Here is a 20,000-nt window from a genome sequence, read left to right on the forward strand (position 1 = left end):
TTGTAGGTTAAAGGACAGTCTCTTTCTATGACATCATAGGCTCAAGCCTGGCCCATTTAAAGTCATATCCACAGATATCCAGCTAGACATGGGTCAGCAGCATATAGCCAAGATCATATGTTTATTTGATTATGAGGCATTTATAAATGTCTTGATTGAACTGCAGTTCAATTGATTACGTGAAAAAAGAACGTTTAACACAATCTTAATAATACAGAGATGGTGAAATTATGAATAGGCCTACAAATGCTCAGCAACTATTACACGAAAAATCAGATCCCTGAAGCAGTGGTCCTCAAACTTTTCCATGTCAAGGACCCCCAAAATGATATGTATTTGGCCGCGGACCCCCATCTCAAATATTTTGTTCCAGGGACCCCCAGAAGCAAAGATTTGAGTTAAAAATGTTCGCTTAAAAATATATATATTCAAAGGTTTGCACAAATGTTCACGATCTTTCAAAAATAGCAGATCTACAAGCTCATAGCGCGGCACTCGGTGCCGCGCTATGAGCTTGAAGATCTGCTATTTTTGAATAGCCAAAGTATAAAAGGTTCAAATTATTGTGATGCTATATTAACACATTTTGCTGGGGACCCCCTGGAACCCCCCCCCCAAGGACCCCTGGGGGTCCCCGGACCCCACTTTGAGAACCAATGCCCTAAAGTGTGTGTCATACACAACGGTGCCTGTTTATGAGTGCGTTAACATTTCTAAACTCCTGTTCAAACACTGAGTCAATGAAAGACAACATCAACTCTGTGTTGTAATACAGATCTTTTGCAATCTTTAAGTTTGCATCTTATCCGGGATTTGAACCCAGGTCTTCCGCACGAGAGACCACGTTTCTTCTGTACGGCCAAGAGGCAATCCCTGCTAAGGCTTGTGATTGTGCTTATGAGCTTCAGACTTCAGGCTAATACTTGTCAACCAGCAGGTGTACTACCTGACACCAGGGTTTACGTTTCTCAGTGGAAGAGTATGGAGACCACCTTCAACCACTACTGATGTGCTTTATTTAGTATTAACATACTCTACCACAGTGGTCTTCAACCATTTTCATGCCAAGGACCCCTAAATTGATATACGGTACATTTGGCTGCGGACCCCCATCTGAAAATGTTTTGTGCCAGGGACCCCCAGAAGCAAAGATTTGAGTTAAAAATGTTCACTTTAAAAAATATATATATTCAAAGATAAGCACACATTTTCAAGATTTAAAAAAAATAGCAGATCTACAAGCTCATAGCGCGGCACTCGGTGCCGTGCTATGAGCTTGTAGATCTGCTATTTCTGAATAGCCAAAGCTAAGTGGTTAAAATGATTGTGACGCTACGTTAACTAATTTCGCAGGGGACCCCCTGGTACCCCCCCCCCCAAGGACCAGAGGACCACTGCTCTACCATACAAATTGGTTAAAATAAGGTTTTATTCATTAAAATAAGTTTTACATCACAGCATTAATTTGACGTCAGGCATTGTTGAGATGTTCTTTCATTAGCATTATACATCCAAATATTACACAGTTGTGATATCAAAGAGAACAATGACTATAGTCTGCAGTCTTGGCTTTACTGAGTGTGTGTGAGGTTATCCTCCTAGCCTCCTATAATTTGAGAAACCTCTGTTTGTTTGTTTGTTTGTGCGTGCGTGGTGAGAGCAAAACTGTTCTGCCGGTTCTCCTCAGTGGCTGGAGCAATTGATCTGAATTTGCACACATCCATTCACCATTACCATGTGCACGGAACAGCGAAGCCCGTTTTTCGATTTCACCAAACGTCAGCTGTTTATTAGCGTTTTTGTGTTCGTTGGCTCCTGGGTTGCCAGATCATGTGCGCATATACCCCCACGGGTATGGACTAGTAGTATGTATAACAAGGAAGAACTTGTGATTTCAACTGAAAGTAAGGCATGGGAAGGTATGCTGGTTGACATACATGTATTATTCAAGAATAATGGTAAAATGTGTGAACTGCTTTAGGGACGACTTTGTAACATTCATTTGTCACAGTTCGTCTGAAACTCATGTTGTTTGTATTTACATAGCAATGTGCACATATGTGCCCAGTGCATGTATCCCAATATGTGTAGGTGGTGAATACATCGGATTCACATTGTGACTGGAGTTCAGAGCAGTTGGTGGAAGTTAGAATTGTGTGGTGGCAAATGAGCTGGTCTGAATAATGACGATCTGGCCCAGATGCACAGGGTGTGTGCATTACGAGCCACATATCGAGCTGTCGGCTGGAGTCTTGTAGATCTGCTATTTTCACTGCTTTCGCGCGACACTCTTGTATGGTGAAGTAGGGCATCAAAATATACATAGAGTACCAAAAGTAAAAGTACTAATGTTTGAAAATAGCCGATCTACAAGCTTACAACGCGTCGCGATGTGACGCGTTGTAAGCTTGTAGATCGGCTATTTTCAAATAGCCTATGTATAAAATAGGGCTAAAGTGGTCAATGTATGTTTTATAACTATAGTCATTTTAATTTACGAAAAAACAAAATAATATGGAGTTGCAAGGTTTCTCTGCAACGACAGCGACAATATCTTTCCTTCTTATGAGAGAAATGAACTTCTATTTGTTTGCCAGACTGGCTATTTTGTATTTATTTTTATACATTGGAGATAGACAGGACGAAACCCAAGTGGAGCGTAGCGGGATGACGCACAAGAGGGATTTGATCCCCCAACAGTATGTGTGGCTCCAGCGGTGAGCAGCTTAACCGCTACATCATCGACAGGCATGAGAAAGCATATCAGCATCATTCAAAACGTAACCTTACACCACCTGTGACTAGACCATGTTCCCTAAAAACCATTGGTTCTCAAAGTGGGGTCCGGGGACCCCCAGGGGTCCTTTGGGGGGGTTCCAGGGGGTCCCCAACAAAATGTGTTATGTCTTTGGCAATTTTTTTTCTCCAAAAATATAGCAGATCTACAAGCAGTGCCGCGCTATGAGCTTGTATATCTTCTATTTTTGAAAGATCGTGAAAATGTGTGCAAACCTTTGAACATATATATATTTTTAATCGAACATTTGTAACTCAAATCTTTGCTTCTGGGGGGTCCCTGGAACAAAATATTTGAGATGGGGGGTCCGCGGCCAAATACATATCGTTTTGGGGGTCCTTGACATGAAAAAGTTTGAGAACCACTGCCCTAAACTATTCTTATTCATTTATTGGTTAATAAAAGTCATGAATTACGTTTCCTTGGGACTGGCAAAAGTTAATCTACCAAAGTGCCATATATGGGTAGGAAATAGATACAGAAGTACAGGGAAAAGATCATTCAGATTCAGCTCCGTTGTAAGAAAGAGTAGTTTGCAACCTATAGTCTTTTATAGTTATCTTGGATTGTGAATTCACCCTATACGCAAATCTAAAAACTGTTTTGCTCTGGATCAAACCAGTGCAGACAATGCAACCTCTGCACTAAGGTTGACATAGTGCAACAATGAATTATAATATAATAAACTGTAGAGGGACATTTGTTTTTATTTTGGCCGTGTCATTATAGGCGAACATTTCCAAAGATTTCCGCGTTTTTCAGAAATAGCAAAAATACCAGATCTACAAGCTCACAACGTGTCGTTCATCACGACACGTCTGTTTGTAGAACGGAAATGTTTTCTATTTGTCGTGCAGCGAAGTATAGGGCTCAACCCCTTAAGACCGTGAACAATGAATTATATCTGTTCATCTGTGTCATTTTTTTATTTCTTTATGCTATTCAAAAATAGCAGATATACAAGCTCATAGCGCGGCACCGAGTGCCGTGCTATGAGCTTGTAGATCTGCTATTTTTGAAAAATCTGTAAAAATTTGTGCAAATCTTTGAATATATATATTGTTTTAAAGTGTTAGTATTCAGAAAACATTTTTAGAATCGGCCTCAGGTCTTAACCGATTAAGACCTGGAACGCATCTGTGTCACTTTAGATTTCTTTGGCTATTCAAAAATAGCAGATCTACAAGCTCATAACGCGGCTTGTAGATCTGCTATTTTTGAAAACTCTTGAAAACATTTTTTTTTGGATTTTTTTTCAAAAAACTGTTACGATTTAGAAAACATTTTTAAGAATCGCCTCAGGTCTTAATGGGTTAATGGGTTAAGGTGTTAAGTATTATGAAAGTATTAGCTGTAATAGTAGTGGTATTGGACAACAAAACCGTGTGGCCATTTTGAATGGAGGAAAAGGAGATGCCGCGGGTTACTGTTTGTTGGGTTTGGCTGGAGCCTCCCGTCGAGCCTCTCAGTCTGCATCTCCACGATCTGCGGTCTGCAGCAGTGATGCCCGTTATTATTGACCCATTTGAAACCGGCTTCGGGGGGTCGGGGGGTGGGGGGGTGGGGGGGAGGGTGGCGTGCCGGTATAGCTGACCGGATAGTGCGTCGACCACAAAAAAAAAGCACCGTCCCTGGTTCAATTCCACCCGGAGAGGTTGCATGGCATGTCATCCTCCTCTACTCTACCCCTCTCAGCTATCCTGCCTTTTCCAAAGCAAAAAGAACCTTGATTGACAAGTTGATTGGATAATAGCGTTGCCATGTTGGTGTGGCAGAAGTGTAGTGCAGGTTGTTCCAAAATAGAAAATAAGTAGGCGCCCTGGTGGCTGTTCCTGTCACTCATCACTGTCCTGTGCCAAAGATGCCGAAATGCCAAAAAAGAATCCCCAAAAAAACAGGGACTTGTGCCTATTTGACCTTTAATTAGAATGCCACCGCTAAGCCAACTGGGGCGACATTACACAGAGGGTGGGCTGGAAGTGTGAGCTCCCGTGAGGTCATCGTGTGTGTCTAAACACTCTAGCATGTAGAAATTGAGAAATTGAGGGGGAAATATAACAATGATTAAAAACAGATTTTCATCGTGTTTGAAAAATCTGTTATTTTCCACGACTGACGCCGACACGTCATGTGACGAAGTATATCGATTTATTTATGTTTTTGTCCACAAAGTGTCTTGTGACACAACACATTTTCTACCAAACATATGTGTGAAAACTGACACTTCTCAGCTTTTTTTGTGAACGATGCGGTGAAGGGAAACTGGGAAAGCTATAATTGATATGGAGAAAAGGACCCGAATGAGCAGAAGCCGTTGCTTTGACTGCGAGAGCAGAAGAGGCAGAAAGGAAAGAAAAGAAAGAGGACAACAACATACACAGGTCTTGCACAAAACAAGCAGACTTAGGAGTGACAGGTCAGGAGGACTCAGGAGGGTGAATGACATAACACACTTTTGAGGAGCAGTGATATAAAACAGTGGCTTTCAACCTTTTTCATGCCAAGGACCCCTACCTTGATACACATTCGGCCGCGGACCCCCATTTGAAAATGTTTTGTTCCAGGGACCCCCAGAAGCAAAGATTTGAGTTAAAAATGTTCGCTTGAAAAAATATATATATTAAAAGATTTGCACACATTTAAAGATTTTTCAAAAATAGCAGATCTACAAGCTCACAACGCGTCGCGCTACGATGCGTTGTGAGCTTGTAGATCGGCTGTTTTCAGCATGCAACCAAGTGTAAAATCAGCCATTACGACGCCATCAAGGCACCGCCAAAATACATTTCACTGTAGATTTAGTCGACTATAATCTTATGATATTTAGTCGACTAAAACTAGACAAAAACGAAAACATGTCAGATGACTAAAACATGACTAAAAATAAATGGAATTTTATTCAAAAGACTATGACTAAAACTACATCAAAATAATTTGCTGTCACAATCAACCCTTTGATATGCATTAGGCCTCGCACCCCCGTTTGACATGATTATTGTCTCTCGGACCCAAAACTGGGTACACTGTCAAATTCTAAATGCTTATTTAACCTGTACACATGGAACTATAGGTTCCTAACTATCAGTCATTTAGCTGGGGGATGCCCTGCATGGGGGTCCCTGGCTGGACCCCCACGTTGAGAACCAGTGTGTTAGAACACTGTAGCTTTGGCCATAGCCTGTAATACAACATCTGTCAGTTTGGCACTCTTGAAGAAATAAACTATAATCTGTTCCTCAGTGTTTCTGTTTGTAAACAACCTACAGCACATTGCCTAGTTGTGTTTTTTGTAAACAACCTACAGCACATTGCCTAGTTGTTTTGAAATGTACTACAAATAAACCTGCCTCCTCTTATGCACAAGTAAAATGAGCATCTAGAAAGCTGGTGCACAGGTCATTCAAGATTGTCATAACTTAGTGAGAAATTATTTTTGGAGATTAATATTCCATTGATAAGATGGTATAGACCAGTGGTCCTCAACCAGTGGTCCGGGGACCAGGGGGTACCAGGGGGTCCCCAGCTAAATTAGTTAACGTAGCGGTCACAATCATTTTAACCACTTAGCTTTGGCTATTCAAAAATAGCAGATATACAAGCTCATAGCGTGGCACCGAGTGCCGCGCTATGAGCTTGTAGATCTGCTATTTTTGAAAAATCTTGAAAATGTATGCATATCTTTGAATGAACATTTTTAACTCACATCTTTGTGTCTGGGGGTCCCTGGCACAAAACGTTTTCAGATGTATATCAATTTAGGGGTCCTTGGCATGAAAATGGTTGAAAACGGGATTTGTAACGGGATCTTTTGTTGAGTGATAAAACTGTGGTTTACAGTAACAATCATAGTGGGCACTAGCTCCTCCTTACCATGGTTATGGGAATGTGAATGTGATGTAATAGGTACAATCAGGGGTGCAAATTAAGTACGGCACTTGAGTAAATGTACTTAATTACAATTTCAATTTACTTTGCTTTACTTTCAACTTCTATTCCACTACATCTCAGAGGCAAATGTGTACTTTTTACTCCACTACAGTTACTTGACAGTTGTAGTTACTGGACACTTTGCAGATTTAGGTTATTAATAATTCATTAAATTATTAACAAAAGTATTCTATTTTATTGATATATACATTTATTGTTTCAAATAGCAGATCTACCAGCTCACAGAGTGTCACGGTGCAATGTGTTGTGAGCTTGTAGATTGGCTATTTTCAAATAGCCCAAGTAAAAAAATAGGGCTTACGTGGTTATGACGTATTAGGCTTTGATTCTTAAGGACATTCTGCATAATTACGTTATTGACTAATTTAATTTCGCAACTTTAAGTATATTTTGGTGCAAATTTTGGCTTTTTGTACTTTGCCTTCAGTAATATGTTGAATGCAGGACCTTTATTTGTAACAAAGTATTTTTACACTGTGGTATTATATTACTTAAAGTTAGGGTAAGTGATTTTCTTTGGTTACAATAAGTGTTAAGTAGCCCTATATTCTGATAGTACTCATTGCTATAGAGTATTTGTTCAGTATTAAACAGAAAATGCATTTTCAGGTCGGGATACCAATGTTATCCAATCAGGATAGAGAACTCAGACAGGATACAGATTAAACAAGTGAAATTGGAAGTGATGACACAAATAAGCGAGCAGACAAAATTGGAACTGGAACACTATAAAAATGAAGCTGATACTCTCCTGATTGGCTGAGATTTTGTCACCTACAGTACCTGAAAATGTATTTTCTGTTTATTAAAGAGCTGGAGAGACAGAGAGACTCCTGTTACTGAACAAACACTCTATAGCAATGATTACTATCAGAATATAGTGCTTTAACCTTTTAACAAAATACTTTTTTCAAAAATATCACTTACCCTACTTTTAAGTACAACATCTGAGTACTTATTCCACAACTGGGTAGTGGGTGCACCGTGCAATGCACCACTACCAGTAATGATAGTCCTCAAGCCTATCATTTCTATTATACTGTAGTTATTAAGGCACATTGCGCTAATGGAAGTATAGTGTGCAAATCAGGAGAAAACAGGGAAGCTATCCCCTGGTTACCACAGCATATGGCAGAGCAACCACTTATATTAGATTAGATACTAAGGAGGAATTAGACAATAGACATCAATGTTTTCTTTTTCTTTTTTTTGCCAAGATAGCTGTTATTTTTGCTACTTGAATCAATATTGTTATAGCAGCATGTTTGTCCAAATGGTTGCCTACTTAACAATGCACCTGCACCTGCTGCTTGCTTCAATCTTCATCTGGCTACCTTTCTCTCTAAATCATGCTACAAAATAGTGTTGTAGTCAACATTTCTTTGAGCTTGTAGATCTGCTATTTTTGAAAAAATCGCGAAAATGTGCAAATCTTTAAATATATATTTTTTAAAGCAAACATTTGTAAAATATTTTGTTCCAGGGACCCCCAGAAGCAAAGATATGAGTTACGAATGTTCGCTTAAAAAATATATACATATTCAAAGATTTGCACGATTTTTCAGCCGCGCTATGAGCTTGTAGATCTGCTATTTTTGAATAGCCAAAGAAATCTTAAAACGACACAGATGCGTTTCCCGGATTGAATGGGTTAACTCACAGTTTGATATGAATTTTAAGCTAGTAGTAGTGGAGCAATGTCACAGTTAGGTCACCTAATTTACAACAATTTAGCAGACACTTATCCTGAGCGCCTTACAAAGTGTAAGGTCGGCGTAAGCACGGTGAACCTTTGTCAACCAACAGCAGAGTGCTAATAATACAAGCATATGGTGCTAAAGTGACCAGGATAACACGTAAAGCACATAGCTGGCATCTATCTAATGGCACTTTTCCACTGCACGCGACCAATGCAACTTGACTTTACTCGCCTTTTTTGGTTTTCCATTTTGGCAAAAGTAGTACCTATCGTACCTTTTAGGTACTTGCAGCGGTGGAAAAAGTACTCACGTGTTTTACTTAAGTAAAAGTATCAATAGTGCAATGTAGAAGTACTCTGTTACAGTACAAGTTAAAAGTCCGGAATTTTGTGTTTGAGTAAAAGTGCAAATGTATTGGTATCAAAATGTAGAATGTCCCATTTCACAAGTTTTCAAATGCATAAAAAGTCTTCTTTTGAAAATAGCAGATCTACAAGCTCACAATGCGTCGCATCGCGACGCATTGTGAGCTTGTAGATCGACTATTTTCAAAAGGCCGAACTGCATATAGGGCTGAAGTGGGTAATCTATGTTTTGTAATTATAATCAATCTACAAAGTAACTAGTAACTAAAGTGTTCAAATAATCGTACTTAGTGGAGTAAAAGTATGATATTTGTCTCTGGGATGTAGTGGATTGGAAGTAAAAGTATTGGAAATCGCAAATACTCAAGTCAATTACAAATACATCAAAATTATACTAAAGGGATTGTTGGCAACATTAAGCCTAAATTTGAAAAATATCTCTATATATATATTTTGCATTTTTCCCCCTCTATCAGCCACTGTATAATGATGCTGGGGTGTTTTCCTGCATTGAAACACAGTCCTCTTTCTGAAATCCGTATTTCCCTACTGTTTATGTTTGTGGCGGGCCGTAAATTAACGCACGCATGTGCGCGTCCGTGTCCGTGTGAACTTTTTACTTTCGGTTTTAAAATGCTCTCAAACTTCGTTTTTGAGGCACACAATTTACTTTTCAGATAGCGTTTGGATAGAATTTAGTTGTTTAACTTCATATATGTGGTCAATTTGTCATGAAAGAGCCTATTTAAAAATAAAAATTCAGAGAACCGGCAGGGGCGGGCAGTTCCGTGAATTGTATCTGAATAAAGTAACCTATATTCGGCATGGCCCGTTTAGAAGTACCCTTAACTCTATGGAAGTCCTCCGTGCGTCACCCCCTGGTGGTCGGGGAAACGAACTGCTGGAGTATTTTTCTTTGTTTATCTCTGAATCGCCTACAATCCCTTTAAGTAGGCCTACAGTACTTTAAGTAAATGTGCTTAGTTACTTTCCACCACTGTGTACCTGGAATAAAGAGTGACATGAAAACACTGCAGACTACTGACCTTACTCATCTTTTCGTCGTGACAGACTCCTCAATACTGCATGGAAGCTCCCGGATCTGTTGAGTTTCTTTTAAACTAGCCGCTGTGGCCTGGACCGCTGCATGGCGTAGTGGTCCAGGCACGTCGCGGGTTCGAGTCCCGATCCCGACGGCCTTTGCTGCATGTCATTCCCCATCTCTCTCTCCCCATTTCCTGTCAGCCTACTGTCCTGTCAATAAAGGCATAGAATCCCCAAAATAAATCTTAAAAAAACAACAACTAGCCATTGAAATTAAATGCCGCACAACATGGAGTTTGATAAGAAGATAAAAGCAAAGCAACGAGACAGGTCTGACATTTGGATGCATTTCTCTATCGATACTGGGGAAAAAAACGAACTGGAGGAGAACGTCATTTCAAAACCTTGTTACCGACAGGTATGCATTCATTTATTAATAACCTATAGTGACGAGCAGTAAGCCCAGCCCACTGTGCCGCTGTCCGTGGTGCTAATGGCCGTCTCCCTCATTCTGCGTTTCTGTTTGTGTTTGCTTCCCAATGGAAATATTGCGGGAGCAGACCAGTGTTGATTTCGTCGACTAAAACTATTACGCAAAAATGTTCGCCGACTACCTTTTTTCACTGATAAAAACTAAATAAAAACTAAGCTATTGTGACTAAAACTAAGACTAAATATACTGACAATTTCGCCAACAAATAAAAACTAGACTAAATGCTAGGGAGTGACCAGTGGAGAAGAGATCCAGTAGAACTAAAAGACAAGTCATATTATGTTTGGTTGTGCTCGGGTGTTGCAGATCTACAAGCTCACAACGCGTCGCGTTGTGAGCTTGTAGATCTGCTATTTTCAAAGTGCAACCAAGTGTAAAATCAGCCATTACGACGCCATCAAGGCACCGCCAAAATACATTTTAGTCAACTAAATCAACTATATTTAGCCGACTAAAATCTTATGATATTTAGTCGACTAAAACTAGACAAAAACTAAAACATTTCAGATGACTAAAATATGACTCAAACTAAATGGAAATGTATTCAAAAGACTATGACTAAAACTACATCAAAATGTGCTGTCAAAAACAACACTGGAGCAGACGTTACTTAAGCTTTAAGGGGAGCAGGACTAAGAAAACAGTCCTGCGCAGGGCTCTCTAGTTGGATGTTTCTATGTCGACCAGCTACATTAAGGGGGTACTTTCTGCAGTGGAAAATGCACTATAAATGCACTTAAAGTATCTGGTACCAAAAGCGAGTAGAGTCGAGTTGAGTTGAGCCAGTATCACGTAGTGTAAATTAAAATAACATGCCATAATAACATACATAAAATCTACATCAAAGAATTATGGAGCTCCACGGATTTGCTTGTCATCAAGTTTGTTTTGCTCTTATCACCTATTTGGGAGGTTAGAATCCCACCCCCTCCCCTATGAAGTAAGATCAAAATGGCCATTGACTGTTAATAATGGTCAGTGGTAAATTGAAGTAGGCCTCGAAGACTGGGATGGTTAGGTTGTAGCAATGAGGCAGATCAATGTCATTGCTGATTTTTCTTTTAAACATCTGATGTATGGATTTTGCAAACATGGCCATTTAGCTTGCATCCCACCAATGATAAAGTCATTGATCTTATGACAGTTTACGAATTACATTTGTTTCTTTCTTTTTTTGCATTACTTTGCATCTGTGTTCTAAATATTACATCACACTTGTTGATTGAATTTGCTTGTTAGTTCAGCCACTAAGAAGTGAGAATTCTCCTGGGTCTTGGTAAAAACAGGAAGTACTGTTGTTGTTGAATTGCCCCATGGCCAATCAGAAGGATACTTTAATCTGCTTCTCTCACTGCTTAATTACAATGGAACTTATAAGGAGGTGGGATACTCTCTCAAGTCTTTGAAGAGCTTTTTTTTTTTCTAGAAATTTGTTTTGCTACGTAGCAACCGACCGTAAACAACCCGTGGTGTCTGTCCGCACGTATCTTACACCGGTTCACTTCACACGCAACGAACGCACGGACGAACCAGATCTTTTTACAGCAGAAACGCCACAGCCATTCTTATGTCCCGCAAAGTGTCGATTTGCCATGCAGTCTCACATTTTGCCCACGACGAGACACCGATGAAGTCAGTGCCACGGCGCTTTTGAGAAACCAGACCCTGGTCACAGTCGGGAGAAGGAGAAACTAAAACTGTGCGGCCGAGGGGCTGCGGGGCTTCTGGCTCTGGTTCGCTGGCGCCACATCCCCCTGAGCTGGTGAGAATGTGGGGGTTGTGCTCTTGCCTTTGAAGCTTTACCTCCCACTAATTCTGGCCTTCCAATTTCCACACACTGCAGACACCCCCCCCCCACCATCCCACCAGCCACCCCTCCCTCCCCTTCCCTTTGTTTCCCTTATAAGGCCTGGCCCCGGCCATTTCCTCAGCTTTTTTTTCTGTGGGAGGTGGTATGTGCTTGTTTGTGAACGACGTGGACAGGTCTGGGGAATAGCAGCATAGTTTGTCTGTTCATAGATGGCCAGTCACAGGGAATCTGGGTGCTTAGTGAAACAAAGTGTTTGCATGTGTCCATGCCCAATGGGCAGTGTTCCACTAACCCGTCCTGTGTGATAGAGACGTCTAACAAGGAAGTGGATTTGATCTGTCCTGTTGTCCAATTATGTTATGCTCAAAGTAAGATGCTTTATGAATAATTGCTTGGCAATTATTTCAACGTGATGGCAGTCTGCTGGTGGAAGAGAATGACATGCATGGATTAATGATGTCAACAAACTTCATGTGATTGCTTTACTAGAATTAAACAGGAGACGTTATCCTGCTTACTTATTTTAGCGACAGCCAAGAAACCTTAATGAAAAAGAGTAACGTATTCTCTTACATCTGTTATTGTTTGTTGTTCATTTGGATCCCCATTAGCTACTGCTATTTTAGCAGCTACTCTTCCCGTGGTCCAAAACAATGTAACTTGTGTTTTTATTAAATAATAAACACATTACCATTTCATTACCATTCTGAGGGGGGGAGAAATAATCTATATTATTTCTATTATTCCATTATTCTTGTTGAATAAGGCAAACAAACAAAAATACATAATTTTATCAAGTTATACACAAGGGACATCAAATCTATGTTCCCCGGGTTCTATGTCCCCCGAGTTCTATGTTCCCCCCAGGTTCTATGTTCCCTGGGTTCTATGTTCCCTGGGTTCTATGTCCCCCCCGGGTTCTATGTTCCCCGGGTTCTATGTTCCCTGTTCCCCCCGGGTTCTATGTTCCCCGGGTTCTATGTTCCCCGGGTTCTATGTTCCCCGGGTTCTATGTTCCCCCTGGCTTCTATGTTCCCGCCGGGTTCTATGTTCCCCGGGTTCTATGTTCCCCCTGGGTTCTATGTCCCCCGGGTTCTATGTTCCCCCCGGGTTCTATGTTCCCCGGGTTCTATGTTCCCGCCGGGTTCTATGTTCCCCGGGTTCTATGTTCCCCCTGGGTTCTATGTCCCCCGGGTTCTATGTCCCCCCCTGGGTTCTATGTCCCCCGGGTTCTATGTTCCGGGTTCTATGTTCCTACCGGGTTCTATGTTCCCCCTGGGTTCTATGTCCCCCGGGTTCTATGTCCTCCCGGGTTCTATGTTCCCCGGGTTCTATGTTCCCCGGGTTCTATGTTCCCCGGGTTCTATGTTCCCCCTGGGTTCTATGTTCCCCGGGTTCTATGTTCCCCCTGGGTTCTATGTCCCCCGGGTTCTATGTTCCCCCCGGGTTCTATGTTCCCCGGGTTCTATGTTCCCCCTGGGTTCTATGTCCCCCGGGTTCTATGTTCCCCGGGTTCTATGTTCCCCGGGTTCTATGTACCCCGGGTTCTATGTACCCCGGGTTCTATGTTCCCCCTGGGTTCTATGTCCCCCGGGTTCTATGTCCCCCCCGGGTTCTATGTTCCCCGGGTTCTATGTTCCCCCCGGGTTCTATGTTCCCCAGGTTCTATGTTCCCGCCAGGTTCTATGTTCCCCGGGTTCTATGTTCCCCCTGGGTTCTATGTTCCCCCTGGGTTCTATGTCCCCCGGGTTCTATGTTCCCCCCGGGTTCTATGTCCCCTGGGTTCTATGTCCCCCGGGTTCTATGTTCCCCGGGTTCTATGTTCCCCGGGTTCTACAGTATGTTCCACAGGTTCTATGTTCCCCGCTTACAACCCTAAACCTAAACGTCAGAGATAATGTGTTCCCATTTGTGTGAATGTGCGACCTATGGTTCAACACTTATAGCGCCACCATTAGGTCGATTGGAAAAGCTTGGGGCAGAGGTTCTTCCTTGGCCTGCTGGGAGTGTGTGTGCAAAGTTCCACACCGATCAGTCCAACAGGGCCATGTGGTGATACGTTACATCACTCACCACTGTCATGCATGAAAAATAAATAACTACTCAGAGTATTGCTACTATAGTGTTGATGTGTGACTAAACTAGTCACTTTGTATTAGAAGTATCATAGATAGGAGGTTTGTTTATATCCTTCGGGAAGCATAGCTGGACTCTTAATTCATTTGAATTGAAAGTATCTGTAATCCAAAATATCACAGTTACTTCTTTAAAAAAAAACATGGCTTACTTTTCCCCCCCAAAAAATAAAATAAAACAAAATATGGCTTACTTTTCTAACGATCAGTGGAGCTCCGGGGAAGTAGGTGTCCTCATTTTATTTTGGTACTTGGGTTTTGGTACAGGTCTCCACACCCACAGTGCCTACAACTAGATCATTTGCAGCTTTCTTGCGTTTTTGGAAAATACATCTGTTTTAGCTCCATTTTTTATATCAGGGTTTTGTCCTGCTTTTGTTGTGTTTGTGCCTTTTGAATCTGATCTCACAAGACAGCACCACTGCCCTAAACATGTAGTGTTGTTGTTAGTAGGAATAAACACCGCAGCACCCAGGAGGAAGTGGACTAAGAAAGGGGAGGAGCCACACCGAGTTACTGTTTCTACACAAAAAAGGAAGTGGCAAAAACAAAGGAGGAAAAAATAACCCCCATTTTTTTTTACCAAATGGGTTCCCAGATTGCTTTTGAACTGATTAGGGCCCCCCTATGGAGGGTGTAATGCTTCTCAGTTGGTTTTGCACAGGATCCAGATTTGACCCTTCTCTAAATTAATTAAAATGTTAGCCTCTCTGAATTAATTTGAATATTACCTTCTCTGTCAGGATATACCGGTACCTAACCGTTTAGTACGCCAGCCACTTAATCCATTCAATCCGGGGGACGCATCTCGCTATTACGCTATTAAAAAAATTGCAGATATACAAGTTCATAGCACGGCACCGAGTGCCGTGCTATGAACTTGTAGATCTGCTATTTTATGAAAAATCTTGAAAATTTGTGCAAATCTTTAAATATATATATTTTTTTTAAAGCGAACATTCGTAACGCAAATCTTTGCTTCTGGGGGTCCCTGGAACAAGATATTTTACAAATGTTCACTTAAAAATATATATTAAAAGAATTGCACAAATGTTCACGATTTTTCAAAAGAAATGAGCAGATCTACAAGCTCATAGCGTGGCACTCGAGCGTGTATATCTGCTATTTTTTTGAATAGCCCAAAGAAACCAAAAACTGACATAGATTCTTTCCCGGTCTAAATGTGTTAATTACAATGTCCCTGGTTCAATTCCAACTATAGACCTGTGTTCGTGTACCATCGCTAATTTCTGCCCATACTCCTCTCTACACTGGCCTTGTTTGTCCAAATGAAGCAAAAAAATTCATCAAATTAACTGTACAGTAAGCCAAAAACACATTTTGCTCGTGGTCACAGAGCCGAACAAATCGTGGATGTGAACAAAAGCATTAGGGGGTAATTTGTGCAGCAGCGAGACAATAAAATGGTAGATCAGCGCTGATGTAATAAGAAAAATGGAGTGCAAGAATTGCCATAAACAACAATTTGACACAGACCGTGCACTCTCTCAAAGGTCATTCAAGGATGCCTTATACACTTTCTCACCTAGGGTTTCTGAAAGTGGTGTGTGGCATCCTGGCCCATTATATACACGACAAAGGGGCCTAAGCTGTCGATCCATAAAAGCTGCCTCTTTCATGAGCCGTGTAAGAAGAGCAATCTGGTGAGGTTTCTCCTTTAATAACCTAAAGAGAATGAAGTCATTCTTTTTCAGCGGTCATCTCATAATGTATTGGACACATCCCAATTGCAATAACTACTGTATAGCTGCCAGCTGACTTGTACCTGTGCCTGTGTGTGTGTGTGTGTGTGCGTGTGTGCGTGCGTGTGTGCGTGCAGTGGTGTAAAGTAACTAAGTACATGTACTCAAGTAATGTATTTAAGTACAATTTTGAGGTACTTTTACTGTACCAGAGTATTTCCAGTTGTCTATACTTTTACTTCTACCCCATTACATCTCAGAGGCAAATATTGTACTCTTACTCCACTACAATTATTTGAAAACTTTAGTTACTTCAGTTGCGTTGTGAGCTTTTAGATCTGCTATTTTCAAACATTTTAGTACTTTTACCTTTGGTACTTTAAGTACATTTTGATACCAATACTTTTGTACTTTTACTCAATTACATTTTTAATTCCGGACTTTTACTTGTAACAGAGTACATACACTACATTGCAGTATTGATACTTTTACTTAAGTATAACATTTGAGTACTTTTTCCACCACTGTGTGCGTGCGTGCGTGCACGCGAACGCACACACACACACACACACACACACACACACACACACACACACACACACACACACACACACACACACACACACACACACACACACACACACACACACACACACACACACACACACACACACACACACACACACACAGAAGTGGCCTATCGATATCATGAAAATAATATGAAGATAAGATAAGATAGGTCTTTATTGATTCCCTTGGAGAAATGCAGGTGTCATAGTAGCTATAACATTACGCATGAAACAGGATAGCTACTGGTGAGAGTAGAGAGATTAGACTAAGATAACAAATAAAAAATGCAACAAAATACAATGTTTAGAGACTGACTGAAGTATAACGTTCATTCTGAGCTTGTAGATCTGCTATTTTCAAAAAAGCTTGGGAAAGAAATCTGGGAAAGTTTTAATATTTTTGAAACATTTTAACAACACAGAGATCTTGTATGGGGGTCCGCGGCCAAACACAATTTGGGGGTCCTTCACATGAAAAAGTTTGAGAACCACTGGTGTATACCATCAACAGTGGATAGGAGACCCATATTACGTAGTATGTGCACTTTCAGCCAGACTTCAACAGTGGCCGTGAGGTAATATACTGTATGTACAGTGAATACAGTATAATGAGTATACTGTGTATGCATTCTAGCAAAAATAAAACATCTGTCGTGGTTCTGTAGTAGGATACATCCCAGTAGTCCTTATTTATATTTCACAATTCATGTGAAATATAGATAATGTTGTTGCTATCACACTTTTCTCTTTTCACAATGCTCACCCTATAACATGTCAACATGTAGTTAATCAAATACAAAACAATGTCCTCCATTGGCAGGTGGATGCATGTTTAGTATAGATTTATGTTAGGATTTAGAAGACATTTGTAGAATCGTATCTCAGATTCAATCTTTGTAATTCTATGAGTTGATGCGATTGACATAATTCAACCAAAGATTCCACTAATTCATGTAGTAATAACCTAAATACTATCTCATTATGATTCTACAACTCACTGTTACATCCAAACGTAGCATATTCTGCTTTATTATATTTTAGTTTTAACATAAAGACCAGTGGAATGTTCTGAATGATACGTTCACTAAACTTGCGTTCTGTAGATCTGTTATTATATATTTCATCCGGTGTTTGGAGTAAATTCAGTATGTTCATGTTTTAGTTTTCCTGCTTGCCTCCGAGGCCTCACAACCAACAAACATGAAGACATTCTGTGTTCCAGAGATAGCTTCCACGGTAGAATCATAATTTGGCTCTGAACTGGCACTCATTTGTACTTATATATAGGTAAACACATATTTCGTCACCTTGCTAAACTAATGGCATAAGTCATTTTTTGAGGAAAATGATATTTTTGCCTATAAGTCAGCTCCTCATGACACTGGCCAGCTCTGGTAAAATCGCCCATCTCCTAATTGAAAAGGATCTTGCTGTTCCCTCCCCTTTTAGTATAATGGCCTCTCCCTGGTGTGACTTAGGCCAAAATAGGCAATTATTTTGGCAGTCAGGTTTAATCCTATTTAAACCTATTTAAATCTCTTATGTTACATAACTGACAGACAGTGTTATTTTAATTTTAATAGTCATAATTTGTTATAAACATTTTGGGTGAAATGATTAAGAAATACCATATAGTTTTGTTTTGGATTAGTTTATTATTTTTCCTGAAAAACTTAAAAAAATGACTTAAAGGGATACTTCACTTTCACATAAAATAAACATTAAAAATATATATAAAAAAAATGAAAGAAGTTATGGCAAAATTAAGGCCCCCTCACACATTAGTAGGACACTCTAATGCGTGAGGGGGCCATGAATTTTCCATTACTTTTTTTATTTATTTTTAATATATTTTTTAAATGTTTCCCCGACCCGAAAGTGAAGTATCCCTTTAAGCCATTAGCTTAGCAAGGTGACGATTTGTAACATTTGTACACTCACAGTTAAGTTTACTGTGTTTATGAGATGCTGTGGAGAACATCTACTTGGTGTCTTACTTACAAACGTCTCTCTCTCTTTCTCTCTCTCTCTCTCTCTCTCATTCCCCTGTGTTAAGCTTCCCAGTTGCCAGTGGAAGAATGTGGATGAGGGCTCAGCTCTAGTGTGGGCAGAAGGCTGTGCTAGCCTGCCCGTCGGTCGGCTGGCCGATCAGTCCACCGAGGTGAGGCGCCACCACTCTCACCGGGGTGCAGCAGAGCGGACCGGAGATAACAAAGATAACAAAGATAACAAATAAAAAAAACAGATCTTGGCTCCCCATCTTTGCTCCTCCCGCCCCCCCCCCTCCCCCTTCCCCTTTCCACCCCCTCACCCCCCCACCCCCCAGCCCCGCGGGGCAACGCACGTATACGCTCTGGAACCATGTCTAGCGGACTGTCGGAGAGAAGCCGGACGACGACAGAGGACCTGGAGCGCAACAACAGCAGCAGCTGCAAGCCGGACTCTCCGATCGTGGAGCGGCGGAACCGGAGCGGCATCCTCAGCGAGCCCCTCAGTAAGAGCCTCAAGAACTCTCGCACCCTCTTGCAGTATACGGCGGCCTCGTCGACCAATGGACACTCGCACCACCACCACAACCACCACCACCACCGCGGCCACCACCGCGGCGAGGCCAAGGCCCAGCAGCCGCCTCCGCAGCAACCCCAGCCCCCCGCCGCCGCCGTCGTCTCGGCACTGGCGGCCGCCAAGCTGGAGCGGACCCTGGAGCAGGTTCTGGAGGGACAGAACGGCCTGCTGCACTTTGCCCAGGCGGCCGCGCTGCTGAAGCGCGCCGGCATGGAGCACATGCTCCTGCCCGGGGGCATGGGAGTGGGCGTGGGCGTGGGCGGAGGAGACGCCGGCTCGGGGGCGAGCGACTCGGAGGGCGGCACGACGACGTCCGTCCTGGACGCCGTCCCCGCTGACTTCCCGTATGGAGTAGGGGGCGGCTTCCCCTTCAACCCGGGGCTTTTCATCATGACGCCGGCCGGTGTGTTCCTGGCGGACAGCGCGCTGCACATGGCCGGCCTGGCCGAGTACGGCCAGGTGGGCCAGAGCGAGCTGATGGCCTCGGCCATCAGCTCGGGCAAAAAGAAGCGGAAACGTTGCGGCATGTGCCCGCCGTGCCGCCGGCGGATTAACTGCGACCAGTGCAGCAGCTGTCGGAACCGCAAGACGGGCCACCAGATCTGCAAGTTCCGCAAGTGCGAGGAGCTGAAGAAGAAGCCGTCTGCTGCTCTGGAGGTAAAAGATGGAAGCCTTGCTGGTGTGTTGTGTGTGTGTGTGTGTGTGAGTGTGTGTGTGTGTGTGTGTGTATGTGTGTGCGTGTGCGTGTGCGTGTGCATGTGCGTGTGTGTGTGTGTATCTGTGCAATCACACGTGCAACCACTTGTCCACACATACTATTGTATTCCTGAACCATAACACTCACCATATACCAGAGGTGGGACAAAGTCCC

At 42.0% G+C, this 20,000-nt stretch overlaps 1 protein-coding gene across 3 annotated transcripts in view; it reads left to right on the forward strand.

Moving 5' to 3' along the window:
* The window catches only part of cxxc5a (CXXC finger protein 5a), a 49,048-nt gene that overhangs the window by 5,845 nt on the left and 23,203 nt on the right, over positions 1 to 20,000 (forward strand). For all 3 annotated transcript variants that reach the window (XM_080434968.1, XM_080434967.1, XM_080434969.1), the window contains exon 2: positions 18,621 to 19,786. In XM_080434968.1, coding sequence (XP_080291094.1) covers positions 18,926 to 19,786 — 861 coding nt within the window. In that variant the 5' untranslated portion in view covers positions 18,621 to 18,925. The remainder of the gene's footprint in view (positions 1 to 18,620; positions 19,787 to 20,000) is intronic.

This window comes from Gymnoscopelus braueri (assembly GCF_963280865.1).
Source record: "Gymnoscopelus braueri genome assembly, chromosome: 8".
Taxonomy (NCBI): Eukaryota; Metazoa; Chordata; class Actinopteri; order Myctophiformes; family Myctophidae; genus Gymnoscopelus; species Gymnoscopelus braueri.